Raw genomic sequence first — 23,107 nt, forward strand, 5'->3', positions numbered from 1 at the left:
CAGTTGTTTCTTAAGTATTTCAACTGAATTCTTATTGTCATTTTCATCTGTCATTTGCTCTCTCTCTCTCTCTCTCTCTCTCTCTCTCTCTCTCTTAATCTTGCCATGTTTATCTATAAGTCATTAAAACGACGGAGTTTCATGGTTGGTTAAACAGAGCAGAGCTTTGTTTGAGCATACATGTTGTAAGATTATATCCTTATGCAAATCTATTCTTACAAAATATGTAATCACCCCTTCAAAGGGGGCCATGGCCTTATTGAAAAAAACTCTCGTTTCCTCTCTCTCTCTCTGTCTCTCCCTCTCTCTCTCTCTCTCTCTCTCTCTCTCTCTCTCTCTCTCTGTCTCTCCCTCTCTCTCTCTCTCTCTCTCCCTCTCTCTCTCTCTCTCTCTCTCTCTCTCTCTCCCTCTCTCTCTCTCTCTGTCTGTCTCATTCTGTTTGTGCAGGTGATTACTTGCCATTTTCTAGCATGTGAGCTGTACAACAGATGTGCTGTTTTGGTTTTTTGGGGGGTTTTTTTTGTTGTTGTTTTTTTTTTTTTTTTTTTTTTTGTTTGTTTGTTTTTTGTCTTGAAACAGAAAGTCGATGAGATTGACCAGTCACTGACATTTTCTGCCTTTCTCCAACTGACCTGGACAGACCTCCGACTAACCTGGGATTTAATCCAGTCGAACTACACCCGCTGTTTCACACACGCGCAGAAATTCTTCTGGATACCTGATGTGACCCTGAAAAACACTATGGTAACCATGCGCCAACTGGGCTTCGACGAAAATCAACTGCAGTGAGTTGTTCTGACACTCATGGACAAACGCACATCAGAGCGAGTGGAATAATATACCCGCGCGCGCACGCACTTTAAAACGCACCCCCCCCCCCCCCCCCCCCCCCCCCCCCCCCCCCCCGCCCACACACACACACAGAAATAGAGAGAGAGAGAGAGTAACACATTTTCACATACAAAAATGTGCGTGTGTTTTTGTATGTATGTATGTATGAATGTATGTGTGTGTGTGTGTGTGTGTGTGTGTGTGTGTGTGTGTGTGTGTGTGTGTGTGTGTGTGTGTGTGTGTGTGTGTGTGTTCTTCTTTACACTGGCTGATCGTCTATTCACAAGGTTATAAAGACACGTACGCACGCTTTCATTCATGTGCACACATACACACTCATAGTGGGTTTGCTATTGGGTGAGAGGTTGAACGTCGGGAAGAAAACAAACAAGAAAACCTGACAGTGTAGTGGTAGGAGATGGAAGAGCCATTGATCACATTTCCAATAAAAGAAATAACAACGAGCCACACATCACAGAGTGACTGGTGTTACATGTTGCTGGGAATCATATAAACAACTTAAATACCGCCGTAACGTGGTGCTGGGAATCATGAAAAAAACAAACAAACACACATACATTGAATATCACTGTATTTTGTGTTCAAATTGATCCCTCTGTTCTCTTATATTGGATAGTGAGAAATGGACAGTCTTTGCACGCTTCTGTTGGTGCGCGCGCATGTGTGGGTACACGCGGATTCACTGAGCGTGGCCCACTTTCGTTTTTTGTTGTTTTTTTTTTCGTTCCATCATTTACCGTTTACATATCTTTCCCTTCACTATAATATATGTATTCACTTACTTGGTTATTTTGTCTTAATATTTTAACGTTTTGCACAAACCTAGGAAGGCCCTCAAGGCCTGATCAGCACGTTTAGATTCATGCACTACTTGTGTGAACAATTGTCTGCTGAATGACGGGTGCAATAGCCGAATGGTTAAAGTGTTGGCCTTTCAATCTGAGGGTCCTGGGTTCGAATTTCGGTGACGGCGCCTGGTGGGTAAAGGGTGGAGATTTTTCCGAAATCCCAGGTCAACATTTATGCAGACCTGCATGTGCCTGAACCTACTTCGTGTGTATACGCACTCAGAAGATCAAATACGCACGTTAAAGATCCTGTAATCCATGTCAGCGTTTGATGGGTTGTGGAAACAAGAACATACCCAGCATGCACACCCCCGAGTATAGCTGCCTGCATGGCGGGGTAAATAAAACAAAACGGTAACTCACGTAAAATGTTACAAGTCTGTCTGAGAGTGTATGTGTGCGTGCCTGAATTCTGATTGAATGACACAGGAAACAACCTGTGCAAATGACCCCGTGTTTGTAAAGCGCTTAGAGCTTGGTCTCCGACCGAGGATAAGCGCTATACAAGTATCCATATCAATCAATCAAATGTCAGGCATCTGCTGCCTCTTTTTGTATATAGCCTTCACCTCTACACTCCATCTCGCTCACTACCATCGGCTTCGGATCCACTCTGTTTACGCATACCCAGATTCAAACACTCGACTGTTGGCCGCCGTTCTTTCTCTGTTTCTGGCCCTTGCGATTGGAATGAACTTCCTCTTTCGCTTCGTCAAGTCTCCACTCTCAGCTCTTTCAAGTCTGGCCTTAAAACCCACCTCTTTCCAAAATAGCCTCCCTTGCCTGCCTTTCCTTGTCTTTAGTTTCTACAGTTTTAGAGTTATGCATGCGTGTGAATGACTGGTGCGAAAGCGCTTTGATTTGTCTCTGCACAAGATCCAGCGCTATATAAATACCATTATTATTTTTTTTTTTTTTCAACAGATGGAGTGTACCGTCAATGGATTTTGTCGGCAGACTCTGATACCTTCTTGAACGTGAAAATTAAAACTATGCATTGCTCTTCCTTTCCAGTTTGGACCACACCGGGTTTGTAGAGTGGCTCCTACCATCTGTCTTCAAAACCACGTGCGACATTGACGTCACCTACTACCCCTTCGACACCCAGCGTTGCGATATCGTGGTATCGGTCCTGGTGTCACACATTTACCATCTGGTTCTCCAGCCCGAGCCCGATATGGCGACCAGTCTGAATACGTTTAAAGAGTCGGGCACTTGGCAGGTCGTCTCCTTCACCGTCAGCGACGTTTCCATTTCTGAGTATGCTGTCATGTTCACGGTCCCGTTGAGATTCTGTCTGTATCATCTTAGTTAGTGTGTGTGTGTGTGTGTGTGTGTGTGTTGTGTTGTGTGTGTGTGTGTGTGTGTGTGGTATTCGAGATATTACACTGGGAATGATCTAAGAAAAAGTTTTACCATCTGGAAATGTGATTTATTTTTATTAGAAATTATTTACTTTTTTTTCCTTCTATTTTTAAGCCAGATTTATTCTTGACAGATTTTTTTTTTTTTTTTGGTCAAAGTTTTTAACACACACATACACACAGAGACACACAGAGACACACAGACACACACAAACGAAACAGGGCTATTACATGGACGCACTTCATACACACACGTGAGCCAAAAGTGGACAAGGTAAGCGTAGTACCGAGTAAACGTCTGGATTTTTTTTTCTTCTATTCAGCATGAAAAGCACTCTGACTGTCACCTTGGAGCTGAAACGAAAGACGACGTATTACCTCATCGCTATATTGGTGCCCGTGTTGTTCCTGTCTCTGACGGCGACACTGGTGTTCGCTCTGCCAGCTGACAGTGGCGAGAAGATGGGCACGTCCATCACGGTGCTGCTGGCCTTTGCTGTCTACCTCACCATTGTGTCTGAACAGATGCCCAAAACCTCCAACAGTGTGAGTGCTTGTGGAGTGACGTGTTCGCGTTTTCGTACTTTCTCAAGAACAGGCACACGCAAGCACACATGCAACTAATGCGTGTATCAACACTTGTGAGCACCCACATAGTCAGATGCACACTGTCATATGCATAAATGTGTGTGTGTGTGTGTGTGTGTGTGTGTGAAAACACCTCTCATCCCACACACACATTCAAGTACATTCAGGTGCGCACACCTCTTCCTGTTATCTAAAAGTATTTTTCAACACCGTCAGGTCCGTCTTGGCGGAAGTGAGTGGAAAGTGAAAGGGTTGCCTTGCATGTACCCCACTCCGTCCCGAGACCCATGGGAACTGTGCAGGGGATGGGGGTGAGGCTGAATAGCGTGATCGTGTGCCCTACCGGCGACTTGCCGTACCCTCTTGGGACTGGAGATCCCACGGAAAGGAGGCCGGATAGTGCAAACTTCTGCCACAAAACTCCCCTCCCCCCGCCCCCCTCCACCCCTCTCCTCCCATCCATCTGGAGCTTGAGATTTCAGGGGAGTGGGGCCAGATAATCAGGACAACACGATCAATGTCACCTCTGTGAGGATTCTGGGGTGGTCTGATCTGGGAGAGAGATAAGGGGGGTAGGGGTGGGGGACGGGAGGGTGGGGGGGGGCTGAAGACAGGTGTCCACCAAAGGCCAGAATGTTCGACCCTATATATAGAGGGAAGTGGCTTGTCCATCACCCACTACGACTCCTGCTCTTTTAAAAAAAATTCCTATGTCAGGTTTCTATCCTAACACACAACGCCAAAAGAATACAGATGCCCGCCAGTGGCAAGGCCTATGGCTTTGGCTTCAACTCTCGATATTTTACATTTTCATTACAGCAATTGGTCTTATCGCTCGGCTTATATCAGAAACTGGCAAAAGCTAACAATTGGGCCAACAGCAAAGTGAGACCTTAATGATCACTGGTTTCTTCACTGAAATGGGAATTCATTTACAGCTTAGTCTTTTGGTAAAGACTATGACTCTCAACATAAACTAGGAGGCAAAATGGCAATTGGGCATCTTTGAAGCCTAGTTGACCTTTGGGGCCATCCGAACGCTGATTGTCGTATAGCCTTTTTGGACGAGAGAGTGGAAATGTAACTTGGGCATGATACTCTCCAGTTTCAGTTTCAGTAGCTCAAGGAGGCGTCACTGCGTTCGGACAAATCCATGTACGCTACACCACATCTGCCAAGCAGGTGCCGTGACCAGCAGCGTAACCCAACGCGCTCAGATACTCTCCACTACAATCAAATACTAGGTCAGGTAATCAGGACAGCAGCTGCCTCTTCAACAGTTCTGATAGTTCTAGTCGGACATGACTATCGTACAATTATTGTTGAAACTGACGCTGTTTCTTTATTTTTCTTTCTTTCTTTGTTATATTCACATTCGCCTGTCCTGCTCCCCACTCTCCTCCCCCCGCCCCCCTCCATCCCTCTCCTCCCACCCATCTGGAGCTTGAGATTTCAGGGGAGTGGGGCCAGATAATGAGGACAACACGGTCAATATCACCTCTGTGAGGATTCTGGGGTGGTGTGATCTGGGAGAGAGATAGGGGGGGGGCTAGGGGTGGGGGACGGGAGGGTGCAAACAAAAACATGCACAGCTGCAACTTTGTGTCCTTGTCCAGACGTCCCTCCTGTCTGTGTACCTGAGTGTGGTGATGGGGCAGACAGCGCTGGGTGTGGTGCTGTCCGTCTGGATCCTCAACCTGCACTTCAGGGATGATGAACGCTCCCCACCTGGCCCACGGCTTCGCACTCTGGCCGTGTACCTGCAGCGTCTCATGTGCAAGAGACCGTGGAAACCACAGGTAAGTATTAGTTTCCATGTAGTCACCACACCACGGAGATTAAAAAAAAAAATGGGGCGGGAGGGTGTGTGTGTGTGTGAATTGATCACCCAGTAAAAAGTAGGAGTAAATATATATCTGCCAATGAAAAGCAATAAGTAAATAAATTGACAATCAAGTTGCCAGTAAAAAGAAACCAGCAGAAAACAAAAGACGCTCATGATCATTATATCTTTTCACTACGTGGTCTACAATGCCGAGGGCATACTTTCCATGCCACACAATGGAATGAAGCATTTGGATCTAAATCTGGATTCGATCGGTTTGATTTGGGGTTGTGATCTAATTGTAAATTTGGATCTGGGACAGAGTTTCGGTTAAAATTATGCAATAAGCCATGTGCTGCTTCGATCTGACACATTAAAAGTGACATTGCACGGTTGGAACTGAAATACACGGGTTTGTAGCTCAAATACACGGGTTTGTAGCTCAAATGGGTGACTCCGCCTAACGACAGTCATTGCAGTCTAATGGGTGATAAACATCATATAATGAAACAAGTGGAAGAGTGCCAGCAAAATGCCAGTCCGTTGTTTCAGGTGGTGCCAGCTGATTGTCCTGTAGACGATTCGTCACTGACGAGTCCCGTCAGCACTGTGACTACACCCATCGCCCCCCTGGACACGACTTCAGGTCCGGAAGACTCCTGCCCTGCAAAGTTCAACACTCGGAAAGCTTGGCCATCTTCATCTGAAAAAGAGTCCCTCTCTTCCAAAGATAAGCCTACCAGGTTCTCGGAATCGGAAGTGACGTCGTCAGAACCGGAAGTGATGACATGGAAGGAAATCGCGTTCACCTGTGACCGATTCTTTTACTACATGTTCACATTCTTGTTGCTGCTTGCTTCTTTTATTTGTCTGTCCATGTTGGTAAATGGGACATCGACAGCTGAAAGAAATGAAGCTGACTCCTGGAATAGCATGGATGATGAAACCAAATGAAAACTGTTCCAATCCAGATAAAAAAAAAAAAAAACAACAACAATAAACACACACACACACACACACACACACACACACACACACACACACACACACACGCACACACACACACACACACATATATATATATATATATATATATATATATATATATATATATATATTTGTGTACTTATCAGGGTGGATTTCTACTACATAATTTTGCGTTTTTCAGTGCGCCAAGTGCGTGCTGCACACTCGACCTCGGTTTAGTGTCTCATCCTGATGACTGTGCGCTCACTTGGATTTTCCCGTCAAAGTTAAGACAAAGGGCGAGGCCGGGATTGGCACCCAGACCCTCACAGACACTGTGTTAGCAGAGGAGCATTTCAACCATTCCGCCATCTCCCCCTCGTTGTACTGCATTATATTGTGTTACATTATTCTGCATTGCATCTCTTTCTCGTCACAACTGATTTCTCTGCTGCGAAATTTGGGGTGTTCTACCCGAGGAAGGCGCATCAGCATAGTGCAGCGACATCCTCATTCCCTCGTCTGCGTGCATGTCTTCCACTATCAAGGTGGAGCTGGGGTTGGTTTTTGGGTTTGTTTTTTTTTTATACCGAGTTTTATCAGTGATACCTCTCTTGTTGCTACACATGAAGTGAGTGGGTGCCGCTTATAGATCTCGATTTATTGCGTCATCCGAAAGACTAGAGCTCAGGGCATCGTGTAAGGTCTAATGGAAGGGTACTAATAATCCTGACACTTTTAAGTACCAAATCCTGGACACCGCACTTCTATCCACTTGGGATTCACTTGTATATTACCACACACACACACACACACACACACACGCACACACACACACGCACGCACGCACACACACACACACACACACACACACACACACACACACACACACACACACACACACAGGCAAGACACTTTTCTGCCGAAGCCCGATGGGAGAAAATTTGAGAGGAAAAAGACATGAAGGAATATCATCTTGGGGTCGGGGCAGGGTGTGTGTGCGTGGGGGAGGGGAGTGGTGGAGGAGCGGTCCAGCATGTTAGTTATTCTCATTGGAGAGTCTGCCCTTGTTGACATATTTTCATGGAGGGGTGGCAGCAATTCCAGGATTTACCTTGTGTCACACACACACACACACACACACGCGCGCGCACACACACACACACACACACACACACACACACACACACACACACACACACACACACACTTATCACTCGTCTTATATGTCAGTGTCAGTAACCGTCATTGTTCATTGCACACACTACTCACGATTGTAATACGTATCATTATCAGGTACTGTCGTTATTTATTTGCACACACTGATCACGATCGTAATACGTATTAGTATTAGGCACTGTCATTATTTATTTCACACACTGACCACCATTTTCATCGCTGTCAGTGATAGAAAGTGTCAGTTATTACGTGTATATTACGCATTGTGATAATCATTATCTCACCTGCAATTGTCAAAAGCTGTCACTGTTTATTCCATGCATTCATATCAGCGTCGTCACACATGTCAGTATAAAGGACTGTCACTGATTATTACACACGTTTGTATCACCATTGTCAAATCTGTCAGTGTAAGGAGCTGACTTCTTTTTTTTAAATTTACACACACTGCTTACCATTGTCGTATGCGTCAGTATGGGGAAATGCTAAACAGTTCGTTGCACGCAGATCTACCAGTATTGCCACATATTTCAATGTCCGCAACTGTCATAATGATTTGCACACATATTAACCGCCACTGTCACACCAGTTAATGTTAGAACACTTATTTGTTTTAAATGCGTACATTGTCATCATCGGTATCACCTGTTAGTGATAGAAACGGACAGCTTTTTATAGTACGCACTGTGACCGTCATTGTTAAGAACTGGTACTGCTTATTGCACACTGTCTCATTATCACTGCTACATATTGTCAGTATAAAGGACTGTCACTGTCAAGTGCACATGCTTTTGTCACCATTTTCAAATCTATCGGTGTTGGGAACTGGCGTTGTTGACACCCTGATTACCATTGTCAAATTATTAAGTGTAATGAACTGTTGTTGTTTATTGCACGCCGTGACACCCTGATTACCATTGTCATCTGTAAGTGTAATGAACCCTGATTACTATTGTCAAATTTGTAAGTGTAATGAACTGTTGACTGTTGTTGTTTATTGCACACTGTGACAACCTGATTACCATTGTCATCTGTAAGTGTAATGAACTGTTGTTTATTGCACACCGTGACACCCTGGTTATCATTGTCAAATCTGTGAGTGTAATGAACTGATGTTGTTTATTGCACACCGTGACACCCTGGTTATCATTGTCAAATCTGTGAGTGTAATGAACTGATGTTGTTTATTGCACACCGTGACATCCTGATTATCATTGTCAAATCTGTACGTGTAATGAACTGATGTTGTTTATTGCACATGATGACACCCTGATTACCATTGTCAAATCTGTAATTGTTAGAAACTGTCATCATCTGTCAACACACTCTTATCACCATTATCATGCGCGTCAGTGCCGGAAAACGTTTTTGCTTATTGCACACACTTCTACCAGTGTTTCCACATAATATTATATCAGTGTAAACTATTGTAATTTATTGTACACACCCTGATCGCCATTGTGACACGTTTCGAGAACTAATACTGTTTATTGTACACATTCTAATCACCATTGTAAGAGCAGTGTTTTGAAAGGTTAATTGTTTTAATTGCATATGCTGTTATTCTTATCATCGCCTCTGTTAGTGATAGGAATAAACAGTTGTTGTAGTACGCACTGTGATCTTAATTGTCACACTTGTCTTTGTCAAGGTCTGTCATTGTTTATTGCACACATTCGCATCACCATTCTCACGTGTGTCAGTAGCAAGGACTGTCACCAGTAACTGCACACTTCTTCATCACCATTATCAGACCTGTCAGTGTTAGGAACTGTCATTTTTCAATTAGCACACTGTGGTCACCATTGTCATATACGTCAATGTCAGGGAATGCTATAGCTTGTTAGTGCACACTACTACTAGAATAACCACGTATTTCAGTGTCAACTGTTATAATGTATTACAAACACCCTCATCGCTGTCACATGTGTCAGGAACTGATTTTGGTTATTGTAGATACTGTAATCACCATCTTCATAACAGTAAGTGTGTACAAAGTTGTTGTTTTTTAATACCATACACTGTTGCCATTATCACCTCTTTTAGTGACGGGAACAGTCAGTTTTTACTCTACGCATTGTGATCATCATTGTCACCCGTGTCATTGTCAGGAACGGTCATTGTTTATTGCACACATTCTTGTCACCATTGTCACATATGTCAGTATATGTCCTTTTATCACCATGTCACATGTGTTAGTGTCAGCAACTGTCGTTTATTGGACACACCCTGACACCCTTATCTCCACTGTCACAGGATGTCAGGGTCAGCAACTATTGTTGTTTTACTTTTTAAGTTTTACAGACGTGCACAGAGAGAATGAGAGAGACGGAGACAGAGAGATGTGAGTGGGGGGAGTGTGAGAGACGAAGAAAGACAAGTTTAGAATTATTCACTGTTTAATCACCACTGTCCAGGAAAGGACGAGTTGTGTCCCTTCAACCTTCATCCAGTGTGACAGGTAGGACCAAAGACAAGTTTGATGCGACTGCATACCCTTCCCTGTTGGAGCACTGTGTAAGTAGTGCGAGCTTATCCTCCACTACCACACCTTGTTACCGAACTGATGAAGCAGGGGAGATCAAAGTGTGTATGTACCACAAGTTGTCAACTCCATATGTCATTTCTACATGCCTGTTCTTCTTTTCCGAAACTCTGTGTGTGTGTGTGTGTGTGTGTGTGTGTGTGTGTGTGTGTGTGTGTGTGTGTGTGTGTGTGTGTGTGTGTGTGTGTGTGTGTGTGTGTGTCTGTCTGTCTGTCTGTCTCTCTCTCTCTCTCTCTCTCTCTCTCTCTCTCTCTCTCTCTCTCTCTTGCCTGTTCTCGTTTTCCTCAATGATTTTTATTTATTCGGTCACTTCATTTCTGTCTTTTTTCTGTCCAACCACATCTCTTTCTCGGTCTGTTTCTGTTTCGGTTTGTCTGTCTGTATGTCCAAAGCCTACTTTTCATTACATGTCGTATCAATATAAGCATTCATCGATTAGTGTAGAAAAGTGTTAATTGTTGATTATGCCTATTCATTATCTCCGTGTGGTGTGGTGTGTCCATCGAGATCGATGATGACCATCGTTGTCATCCAGCTGGGGGATGGGGGGAGGGTGGTGGTGGGGTGGGGGGAGGATGCTCATGAATCTATCTGTGAATGCGCAGATGGCTGAATATCTCCGTGTATTGGTGAAAGTAATACATATCCTTTTTTCTTATCAGTACGAGTGTTCTTGGCTTACAGTGGTTCAAGTAGCCTACATGAAAGTAGAAAGTCTTTGAAAACCTCTGAAATCCTGTTTGTTTATGTTAGATGAAAGAAAACTGGATAACGTACATGTGTGTTTATCAGTGTGAATATTGTTTTAACGAAGTGTGGGTTGTTCAAGGTGTGTGTGATAAAAAAAAAATGTTGTTGTTGTTTTTAATTCTGTCAACGTTTAACTGATTGCACATGACAAGCGTAGAACGCACATGTTCAAAACTAGCAAAATATGAAGCACGAACAGAAGTGTTTGTGGGATACAATGTAAAGAAGAGAGTTTCAGTATCGGTTTCACTTTCAGGTAAGTGTCGAAGCGTCAGGACTGATGAATATGCGATACAAACATCCGCTTTTAAAAGAAATACAGATGTCTGACATACTGAGAAACCAAAATGTCCTGGTCGGGCGTTGAGACCTAATCCAGTTTTGTATGATGCATCAACAATAATAATATAAAATAATACATATATATATATATATATATATATATATATATATATATATATAAACGGATGAGAAAAAAAGGAGTGGATTTTATTCTGTGCTGCCCAGTTGTTAAACAGATTAGAGAATAATATATCCCTAATAAATATTACTGACAAACTTGCTCCTATAAGCTGAGTTTCTTGATGTCATCCGAACGGCAAAATTGTGTTCTCTTTTCCTGCACAAATATATTGCATTATGACTGCTGTTTATTGTGATATGATGGTGGTTTTTTGTTGTTGTTTTTTTTGTCTTTTGTTTGTTTGTTTTTTTCATTTTCATTCAAACAGATCGATATTACATGTGTTTTTCGTTTATCCCTTGATAGGGTCTATGGTTTGGATTATCCATATCCGAATCACCCTCGTTCATTTACTGACTTTATGTCTTTGTCTGTTTTTATGTCTTCAGCTTACTTGTGACCATATATATCTATATCAACGTAGATCTTTTGATAAAGTACATATTCTCCCATTTCCTGCTAAACCTATTTCTGTTCTGTGTATTTGTATATTGGTATCTGCAGTTGCTAATTGTTTGATAATATTAATTCAATGTATCATATCAATATGTGCAGTGTCTGTACTGAACTCTGTGTGTGTGTGTGTGTGTGTGTGTGTGTGTGTGTGTGTGTGTGTGTGTGTGTGTGTGTGTGTGTGTGTGTGTGTGTGTGTGTGTGTGTGTCTGTGTTCGTCTCAGTCAGTCTCGCTCTGTCTGTCTGTTTTATCTTTCTTTCTATCCTCCCTCCTCACCATCCATGTCTCTTCCCTATCTCCTCTCGTCCCGTACAAATCTATCCTTCTCCACGCCTGAACTGATTCTGTTCCCACTGACTGTGCATGCTCATTTCTTGGTTTGCAAATTAAATGTCCAATGTGTAGCTCTCAGTCTGTCTTTAGTATTTCTAAGCAGTTTCTCTCGCTCCGAATAGGGTTTTTTCATGCACTTACACATGCTGAACTGGTTATGTATTGACATTGTCTTAAATTCACGCATTCTTTAGAATACGCTTGTCTTCTGTTGTCTGTCTGTCCACCCTCCTGAGTCTCGCACCCCTCGCCCTCTCAGTATGTTTGTTTGTTTGTTTTTTTGTTTGTTTTTTTTTGTTTTTTTTTCTCAAGGCCTGACTAAGCGCGTTGGGTTACGCTGCTGGTCAGGCATCTGCTTGGCAGATGTGGTGTAGCGTATATGGTTTGTCCGAACGCAGTGACGCCTCCTTGAGCTACTGAAACTGAAACTGAAACTCAGTATGTCTGTCTACCAGTTTCTCTAAATCTATCTCCCCAAAAAAGATTAATGCTATATTTTGTTGTTTTATCCTCTTCATGCTGAGGCCTCTTTTACTTGGTGTTGTGTGCTTTTGCTGCGAGGACATGATGACAAAAAATGCACGAGCGCTTTGCTATTATCGTCGAAAATAAAGAATGTTGTCTGTTCTTGTATTGTTGTTGCTGTTGTTGTTTTTCTCCCCTTCTGTCTTTTTCTCTGTCTGTCTGTCTCTCTGTATTTGTCTCACTGTCTCTGTCTCTCTCATTCTCTCTTCACAAACACGCACACATACGCACTCTCACCCCTCACAATACACATACATTCTCTCTCTCTCTCTCTCTCTCTCTCTCTCTCTCTCTCTCTCTCTCTCTCCACTCTTTCCACATACTCACGCACACACACACACTCTCCCATCCCTCTCTCACTTTCCCTTAGTTCTGGATTTCTATCACTTAGAGTTCACCTGCCTTTCCCCTCTCTACCCACTGCTTTGACCTTTGGAATAAGCCAGCATGAATCAATAGCCTGGCCTGCCGCATAGAACTGGAAAGACCGGTCATCGATCCGGCGTAATCAAGTAAATACACCCATACATCAGCCGTGGCTAAGTGGTTAGCGTCCCGGACTGGAGACTGGGAGGACGCGGCTTCGAACTCCAGCAGAGATTTTTAGTCCCGTGGCCGGCTCTTACTCAGATTTGAGTGTGCTATGGGCTCAAATGGCAAGACTAAGACCTCACCGTTGAGCATCATCCAGTTAATGGATGAATTTTTTGCAGTGTTGCTCTTAGTTTCTGACCTGTATCTCTGGACACCGGGGTATGTTATGAAATGAAGGGGTGCCACAAAGTCCCCCCCAAAGCGAAAATGGATCTCTGAAGCAGCATCACCATTACCACCATCCTAAGTCGTCATCAATACAGATTTTTAAAAAATTCCAAATTCGATAGCCTTTCATGTCCTGCTCTCGTGATGACCTCAGTTTCGACCCCTTCCACTTCCGTGTTTGGGGTGAGTCATGTCAAGGACTTCACTGCGGGCAGATTCACGAGGGACAGTCACTGGAGGGACGCAGTGGAAGTCTCCAGTCAGGAAGGGAGGCTAACTCAGTCTGGCTCCGGGAGAAAGCGATCATTGTCCTAAGTAGGAGGCCTAACATCCTGTGCATGCTGAATCAGAACAGACACTACTGAACACAACCAAAGTGACTCGGCAGCAGTGCACGGCCTCCTCTGGTGTGTGGCCTCCTGGCAACGTAACATCGATATTTCCCAGTAGACCGTGAGCGCTGAGACTGCAGCAGACGAGCAAGGCTGTGGCTGTGTATGAAGGACTGGGGGTAGTGAGGATGATGATACGGGTATTAATATGACGCCCATCCACTATCACACACCAAGATCTAAGCGCGTTACATGGTCATTTACATTACAGGCTGCCTACCTGAGAAGAGCTGACTGAGGGCTACCATTTGCCGCTCACACACACACACACACACACACACACACACACACACACACTCTCTCTCTCACTCACTCACTCACTCTCTTTCTCTCTTACACACACACAACACACACACACACACACACACACACACACACACACACACACACACACACACACACACACATGTAACCTTTTACATGTGTGACGGGTTTTTTGTTTCCTTTTTTTTTAACCCCACCATGCAGGCAGCAATACTCCATATTCGGGGGGGGGGGGGGTGCATGCTGGGTATGTTCTTGATTCCATAACCCACCGAACGCTGACATGGATTACAGGATCTTTAACGTGCGTACTTGATCTTGTTCATGCGTATACGTACGGCGGGGGTTCAGGCACTAGCAGGACTGCACATATGTTGACCCGGGAGATCGGAAACATCTCCACCATTCACCCATCAGGTACACCGGGATCCGAACTCCGGAAACTCGGACGAGAATCCAACGCTGCAAACCATTCGGCCACCGCACCAGGATGAGCGGCCACTGAAATGGTACCGCTGACATGACATCAACAACAACAGCAAAAATAACAACAACAACAACACACACACACGCGCGCGCGCGCGCACACGCACACGCACGCACGGACGCACACACACACATACACACACACTCACACACACACACACATACGCACGCGCGTTACAAACCGTCAGCTGGACGAATGTATTAGGCGAGTGGTAATGCTGCTGGATATCTATGTCTCAGAAACCCGCTGTTTAAGTATGGAGATGTTCTCTCTCCGGTTTGTCTTTATAAATGTATGTGCAGACCTGCTAGCGCATTAACTTCTGCGTTTGTTTTCGCATGCAGGAGATCCAGTATGCCGGATAAAGATTCCATCATACCACCCCTTCCTATTTTCACTCTCGGAAACGTAGTATATCTGCTTAATGGTGGTGGTGGTGGTGGTTGGTGGTGGGGAGAGAGGTCAGGGGGGCGGGGGGGAGGGGGCGGGAAGGGGGGGGGATTGTAAACTCACGAATGCAAAAGAAGAGAAGAACCGTCAAATTTCGTTTCTGCAAACCATGGATTTCTCATGCTTCAAAAAGAATACTACTGTGGCAAATGGCCACTGGCTCAGGTGAAAGAAAAGTTTTCATTGCTTCACATATTGCTCTGTTTGATGGGTGGCATGTTCGTGACAGAACAGGTGATTTCTTTCCTTTATCAGCTGAGACTTGGTTTGCTTTGTCACGGGTCAGGTCTTGTGTCGATGTTGAAGCCATTAAGGTTGTGACCAGTGATCCGTGGCCAACGTTTATCTCCAAAGGGGCGATAGTGCAAGTGGTGGTGGTGGTGGTGGTGTGTGTGTGTGTGTGTGGTGTGTGTGTGTGTGTGTGTGTGTGTGGATTCGACAGAGGGAGGGCGTAGTATGAGACAGAAACAGAGTCAGTTAGAGAGACAGACAGATAGATAGATAGATAGATGGCTACAGACAGACAGACACATAGACAGTTGGAGGACCCACCAGAAAAAGAAAGATATCAAAGTGTCACCAATACTGTGCTGGTGGTAACTATACTGTCTGTCGCGTGTTGCAACCCTGCACTGTTTGGCCTTGTTTACACGAAACATGGATGCGTTTTATGCGATGACTTTAAGAAAGTGAAAAAAGAAAGGAATTGACCACTGATGTATGTGTGTATGCCCCAAACCATCCAACACACACACACACACACACACACACACACACACACACACACACACACACACACACACACACACACACACACACAGAGCTATATTCTCCATCTTTACCATCTTCCCTTTCTGGGCAACCACGTCATTTGATTTAAGGTTAGACATGAATACCAGAACAGGAATTCTTTCTTTTTTCTGTGTTTTCTTCTTTTTTTTTTCTTTTTTTTTCGTTTCTCCCCTTTTCGTGTGGAACCGATGGGACATGCAGTTTATTTATGTATCGTATGTATTCATGTATCTACTTGTTTATCTATTTGTTTATTAATTGATTTATTTATGTATATGTTTATTTGTATATGATTTAGTTATTTATTCATCTATTTACTTATTTATATGTTTGTTTACGTATTTGTCAACTCGTTTTGTTCATTTTAGCAATTCGTGGTTCCGTTTCATTATAATTTCAAATTTCAATATTGGTAGGTAGCTTTGGAACACTCGTTGAATTGTGGTGGTGTTTTTCTATCCAGCGGCGATAGGGAATACCGTCTGATGGTAGGTGGGTTTGTCTTGATCAGTACCAATGGGGACATTTCATTACTATTGCCAGGTCCACAGGGCGACAAAACCTGGATCCAAATGATATTTTTGCTCAGCCCCGGAAGCGAATGTTTGTCAAACTAAAAGTTGTACGCTGAAAACAGAACATATTTAGATTAAACAGCCCACATCGATCGGCAATTCAATGTTTCGAAGATCATCTTTTTGATTTGTCAAAGTTTAAAGCTTTCCCTGTCTTCAACACCACTTCGACAAATCGTGAAAAGCAATAAATAACTGCCAAACGCATTTTCGGGTGTAATAAGCACGATAATCACGACGGGCCAAACAAGTCCAATTCTTTCCACAAAATCATTATCGGCAGATCGTACGCGTTCGATCTTGTCGAATTCATCGAGATTCCAGTCAGTCCTGTCCAAGCCTATTCAAAGCTCTCTGAGCACAAGGTCCATATCACAATCGCCAAAAAATGGCTACTCATTGTCATTCGACCCTTTCATATGTGTGTGTGTGTGTGTGAATGCAAGTAGATCTGTCGATTCCGATGGTCGTTCGTGAACATTGTGTAGCTGTAAGATAAGGCTTTTGCACAGATCATTTTCTGAAGGTGATGCGGCACGTGCTGATAAGTGAATATGCATAAAAGAAAAACACTACGTTATAGTATTTCCCGACAGAAGATCACTTGGGGAAAATGGTGGGAAGTGTAAGAAATTCACATTTAGTGTAAAAAAAACAAAAACAACAACAGCAACAACATTTTAATGCTTAGAGACATGTTTTAAAATCCAATGTTCTGGATTAGTGTCAAAGTAAGTTCCATATTAAGCAGAAGATGCTCGTATATGAACTGAAAAAAGATAAAAGGGTTTGTATTAATCAGTGTGTCAGTATTTCAGATAAACGTGTTAGTTTTGTGAATAAGAAATAAAAACACGATTGTAGCCTGGCTTTGAAAACATTTTGGTTTCTTTATATAAAATTGTGCCCTTCCCAGAAGCGTATTATCGTTGTAATTAGAATGTGTGAAACGAACTTTTCCCCTAATTTTAAGCCATCGAAAGCAAGGGGAAATGAAAGAGAAAAAAAAGATGAGAGAGAAAGAGAGGGAGAGAATTATGTTATGTAACGATAACGATAACGATTTCATATTCCGATAAAAGCCAACGGCTCTCACCGAAGGGGGTAACATTAAAGCAGAATGTACAGAATTAACATGACACACGATAAATCTACAATACAAACCAACCAAACATAGCTGACACAAATGTTCAACAACATTCACGACGTACCATTCCGCAATCATTTCAATGCTTCATATAAACATAATGGCCAAGTTACACATAGCAGACTCATGTCTTGACGACATGAGCAAATTAAACCTAAAGTTTGATGGATCTTTGTAATATTTTGGTTGAATTAGTTTGTCTGAGGTCACTCAAGGCAGGGCAACATAACACTTGCTTTTCTTTTTTTTCTTTTTTTTTTTGAGAGAGAGGGGGGGTAGAGGGAGAGAGACAGACGGTAGAGAGAGAGAGAGAGAGAGAGAGAGAGAGAGAGAGAGAGAAACAGGCACAGACAGACAGAGAGACAAAGAGAGTTCGAGACAGGCAGACAGAGAGTCAAATGTACTTTCTTTTTTTCATATCTCACATGAACAATTGAATTGTGGTTTCATTTCTTTTTAAATAATTGAAAGAATTTTCATATTTATCATATAAAGTCAAATGGAATGTAGAATGCGAAAATTATATATGACAAATTACAAGTTATACATTCACAAGTACTTTATAATTTACAGACAGACATAGAGACAGAGAACGCCGATCTGGTTTTCAGTTGGCTTGAGAAGCCAGTTAACGATCGCTCAGATCTGTGTGTTTGCTTAATTAGTAAGAGGTGATGGCGAATGGAGAAGCAGTTGCTCGATTGGTGATGCCATTAATTGGTGATGCGGGCTGCAGTGCCTAGTAACTGTACACAAACAGTCCTCAGAACCAGAGGACTGTGGCTGTAGTGACCAAGTTAGTCAATACTCACGCAGCTCAGTGCCTGTTCTGTTTCTCAAGAAGCAGTACAGCAGGAGTTGACCACCAAGGGTAGCTAGATTTCTGGACTCTCTTCAGTTTTCGTGACCAACGAGGCAGCTTCGTGTGCGATCTAAGAATTTTTTCTTCTTTCTTTTCAGGAGGGGAACGCTTTTTTGTGGTTAATATATTTTTTCTATCTTATACTGTTTTCATAAAACTCAAGAGGACTGTGAAAAAGAAAGAAAGAAGAAGATGATGATGGAGAAGTAGAAGAAGAAGAAGAAGAAGAAACGGTCAAAGAAGGAAAAAGTTATAAAGAAAATAAAAAAAGAAAAGAAGACTAGAAACAGAAATAAAAAGGTTTTTTTTTAGAGAGAGAGAGAGAGAAACAGGAAAACAGAAAATGAAACCTTCCACCAGAAATAAGGGGAAAAGAATGAACGAGAGAAAAAAGGGAACGAAGAAAGAAAGACAGAAAGAAAGAAATCCAGATGTATTAAAAGATAAACAAACTCGAAAACAAGAAAATTACACAATATTTAAAAGACAAACGTTTAGAAAGGAAAAAAAGGGAAAGGAGGAAGAAAAGAAAGAGAGAAAGAAAGAAGAACAATGTTATAAACGGGCATAAGGAAGATAGGGATGGATAAGACATGCACACAATCGAATAATATTTGAGACAGCCAAGATGGAGATCATTTACAATTTACGCACTAAGATACTAATACAAATACGATGAAAACCAATACGCAAGCTGTTTTATTCCAAAAGACTTTCTAGTAACAGTAAAACTATGCATATGTCGCGACGAAATCGAGTAAATGGCAATGCTTTTGCTATTTCACGTAACGGGCAAGTAACTGGTTATTCCACGAAATTGAGAAATGTGTGTAAGAGCATTAAAACCTCGTGTCCTTTGCGGAATTGGCAGCTAATTCCACAAAGTCGGAAATCAGTTGCGTGCAATAAGTAATTTTGCCTATTACGCGGAATCGGCAACAATGTTCATTTAATCACACACATGCATTGTAATTTAAGGCTGTAGTGCTGTTGTGTTTCTTTTTCCTGCAAGCAATCTCCCGGAACTGCTGAAGGTTTCAAATCAGCATTTGGCGTAGCCTGGCCGCCAGATGCAGAATTTACAGTATCTTGTCTTTCTGATGACCAGGTCAAGTAGCCGGCCGGCAGCTTTTTGGAGTTGATTGTGTGCATGTCAGATGTTCCCACAACTCCGTGCTTTTCAGCTACACGATAGGAGCCACATGTCGTTACTTTGGATATTGCTCCTGGAGTGATCTGTGTATTGAGTCTTACCCTGTCAAACACGGACACGGGAGTAGGAAGCTGTCACCGACAGCGAGAGGGAAGCGTTGAATAAATTGGTGTCATTATTTGATTTCTACTCTTTTCCTTTCTCTTGGCAGCAGCATCACGATTCGTCCTTATGCTGATGAAGTTCTTCACGATTACATCATTGTCAGCTGCTATGCACTTGCTATTCTTCAGTTTGTCTTCGAGTATTTCTTCGGTGTCCAATGGACAATGTTGCCTCTGTCTGTTATATCTGAAGGTCTGCAACTACCCCTTCTGTGTCGACAATCGTGACTTCAGCCACATCTGGATCTGGACCAATCAATTCCTGCATCACAACTCTTCTTCCATCCTCAGCCAGTCTGAGACATCCTTTGCAAAGAAAGATTTCTGCACACTCATCTCGGGTTTCTTTCTAAACAATATCTCGAAGGAATATCATGTTTGCAGATTTCTGTGTGGAGAATCTTTGGCAACTGAACGAAGCATAGTCTTTCTGCCCTGTGCAGGGTATCATTGTGGACGATACTGAACACCTTCATTTGAATGCTTAACAGAGCCTTGTTATTGATTCTTGCCCACCCGTATACAATGTGATCAGACCACATTTATATTTTGAGTTGATACATGACCGATGCAACAAACTTTTCGAATAAGTACTTGATCAGTGCAACAAACTAAAGCCGATTGTTGCTTTGCAGTCCAATGAATGTGGACATGTCAATTAAATTCTACACCACCTCGATGCTCTTTTGCTTTCAAGATACCTCAGGGCAAGAAATGTGGTGAAATTGTCCTGACAATTCAAATTTGAACAGGATATTTTGACGTTGATGAGATCCACCTGCCCTCTGTCACAATATGATTTTGAACCAGTGGACTTCACGACGAGACCATTGTTTGGCTAGGACTTCTTCCGTTGACATGATCCGCACTTAGAAACCAAATTTACCTTCATGTTTGCTTTCTTTTCACTCCAAATCAAGTAAAGGTAGCTCACAATGTATATGAATGAATTATCATCGTTGCTGATTCCACGGAATCGGTTTCGGATTTAACGGAATTAGCTGCTTTTTCCGCGATAGACACTCACACATGTGGCAAAATGCTGCCCATTTCGCGGAATAGGCAAACATTCTCATTCGGCAAAAGTATTGATTATTAGTCGAATTCGGCTCTATTTTGTAAATTCGAAACCACACACACACACACACACACACACACACACACACACACACACACACACTATATGTATGTATGTATGAAAGAAACTGCTTTTTGAGAAAAGTGTCATTCCTTCATTATTCGTTCAATCACCAGTCATTCATTCCTCCTTCTATCATTTAGCTAACTTTTGTGACTTCAAGTGCCAGTTAGAATACCTACATTGACAAAATATGACATAGATCCCCCGTACCATTTGAACTGGCGCTATATGGCCCCGACTTTTCCAAAACGAAAGTGAATGACAGAATGAATACTGTCTGCATCTGGCTTGTACCGACTTGACGACAACATAAATCAGTCCCAGTACATAGTTAACATTTCTATATAAACTGACCCTACCCCTCTCATTTCCCTTCTGAAGAAGTTGGTGAGTCTCAAATGCTTGACAAGCGCTTTGGGTTTATGCGTGTATCAGGTATCTACCCAGGATCTATCCTTTTTTTCAGGTGTGGCCTATATTGGTCAGTCCCCGAGCTTTGACGCCTCCTTTGAAACTGAAACGAAAACAATAACAGAATGCTACGTGAAAAATGTGTCTCCGTTGTGCTTCTGCTGATCAGCCTGCATGTTTTCCGGCAACATTCGGCGCAGGCAGCACTGTATTCTGATCTAGATCGTCTGGTTTCGGCATTATTTTCCACATACAGGCCGGAGCTACGTCCGTTTTATGATGACAGTTTCCCCACCGAAGTAACTCTGAGGGCTGGTTTGATAGCCATTCAGGTAAGAACACAATATTGCTCGGGGTTTTTTTCCCTTCTCTTTAAATTCATGGAACCGTGTTTTCCACTAGCAGTTTGAAGTGTAACGTAAATAACATATGACATGATTTGCATGAGAGGAAGTTTGCAAAGAACAAAAAAGATAGATGTATTCATATATTGAAAAGATAAATGTAGTGAAAAATCTATATACACGGTAACCTTCGGCAAATTCTTCTAATCAAACTACAACGAAACAGGAGCAGCAACAACTGTCAACAAACAAACAAACAAAAAACGTAACAGCGACAGCAACAATGGACCTTAATAGAATTTTACTAAAACCAAAGGATTGCAATTGTGTCCTCTCTCTCTTCAGGCTTACAGCTTTAGACCTAAACGCAAACAAAAAACGGTTCTCTGCTGACACGTCCGCATGGTCCCCTTGTCCGATATGTGATGCTTTAGTTGAAGATGAAACTCATTTCCTCTTTGTGTATTATGATTTTTTTTTTCGTTTATTTATTTATAGTCTGTTCATCTAAGATGATGATATTAGACTGAATGTATTATGAAGAAATTCGAAATAAATGCTAAATTTTGAACAGGGAAAAGTTAAAGAACACAAACCTTACCAGTATGCTTTTGATAGATAATGAAATAAGTATAAAACCACAAGCGAGATTTATCGCCCTTGCTTGGGATTGTCGAAAAACGAAAGTAACTTTGGAAGCCTTATAGTTATCGAAAAAACACAGTTACCCTGATGTCAATTCCACAGTATATACTTATAAATGATTTGCAAAATGCTGGATGGTCGAGCTTTTATTTTCCTTTTAATCTGAATAATATGTTATATTTTATATTTTGTTAATGTTATTGTTGTTGTTGTTTTGGTCGTTGATTTCTTTTTTACTCTTCGCAGTGTGTTAATTTCTCTGTAAACCGCCGTTATTCCTTTGTTCATACATTGTCCCCCTTGCCAAAGAATAGTATTGTCAATGGCAATGAAACAATGTCCGTCTCTCTCTCTCTCTCTCTCTCTCTCTCTCTCTCTCTCTCTCTCTCTCTGCAACACACCCATGTATGAGTATTATGATTATGTACACGTTTATGTTTATATGCATAGTTGAGTGTAGTGTATTTGAATGTCATGTTTGTATTTTTACAAGCCTTTGTTATTTTTATGAATATTTTGATTTTATTTTCTCTTTGCCCAGATGGCTGGATTTGAAGAAGCATATGCATACTTATTCCACTTCCTTCATTTAGAATAATGTTCATTCTGTGTGTGTGTGTGTGTGTGTGTGTGTGTGTGTGTGTGTGTGTGTGTGTTTGTGTGTGCGTGCGTACGTACGTGTGTCCGTGCGTGCGTGCGTGTGTGTGTGTGTGTGTGTGTGTGTGTGTGTGCTGGGGGGGGGAGTCTCTGTGTGAGTCTCTGACTGAACGACTGCTGTCTCTGTGTCCGTGTGCAACAGGAACTGAATGAGATCGAGCAGTCCTGA

General features: G+C 42.5%; 1 protein-coding gene across 1 annotated transcript in view; it reads left to right on the plus strand.

The window, feature by feature from the left end:
• LOC143298616 (acetylcholine receptor subunit delta-like) overlaps window positions 1–23,107 on the plus strand; it is a 23,661-nt gene extending 554 nt beyond the window's left edge. The window contains exons 2-6 of the mRNA XM_076611496.1: window positions 2,715–2,960; window positions 3,388–3,610; window positions 5,269–5,451; window positions 6,030–6,257; window positions 23,081–23,107. Coding sequence (XP_076467611.1) covers window positions 2,715–2,960; window positions 3,388–3,610; window positions 5,269–5,451; window positions 6,030–6,257; window positions 23,081–23,107 — 907 coding nt within the window. The remainder of the gene's footprint in view (window positions 1–2,714; window positions 2,961–3,387; window positions 3,611–5,268; window positions 5,452–6,029; window positions 6,258–23,080) is intronic.

This window comes from Babylonia areolata, chromosome 24 (genome assembly GCF_041734735.1).
Source record: "Babylonia areolata isolate BAREFJ2019XMU chromosome 24, ASM4173473v1, whole genome shotgun sequence".
NCBI lineage: Eukaryota > Metazoa > Mollusca > Gastropoda > Neogastropoda > Buccinidae > Babylonia > Babylonia areolata.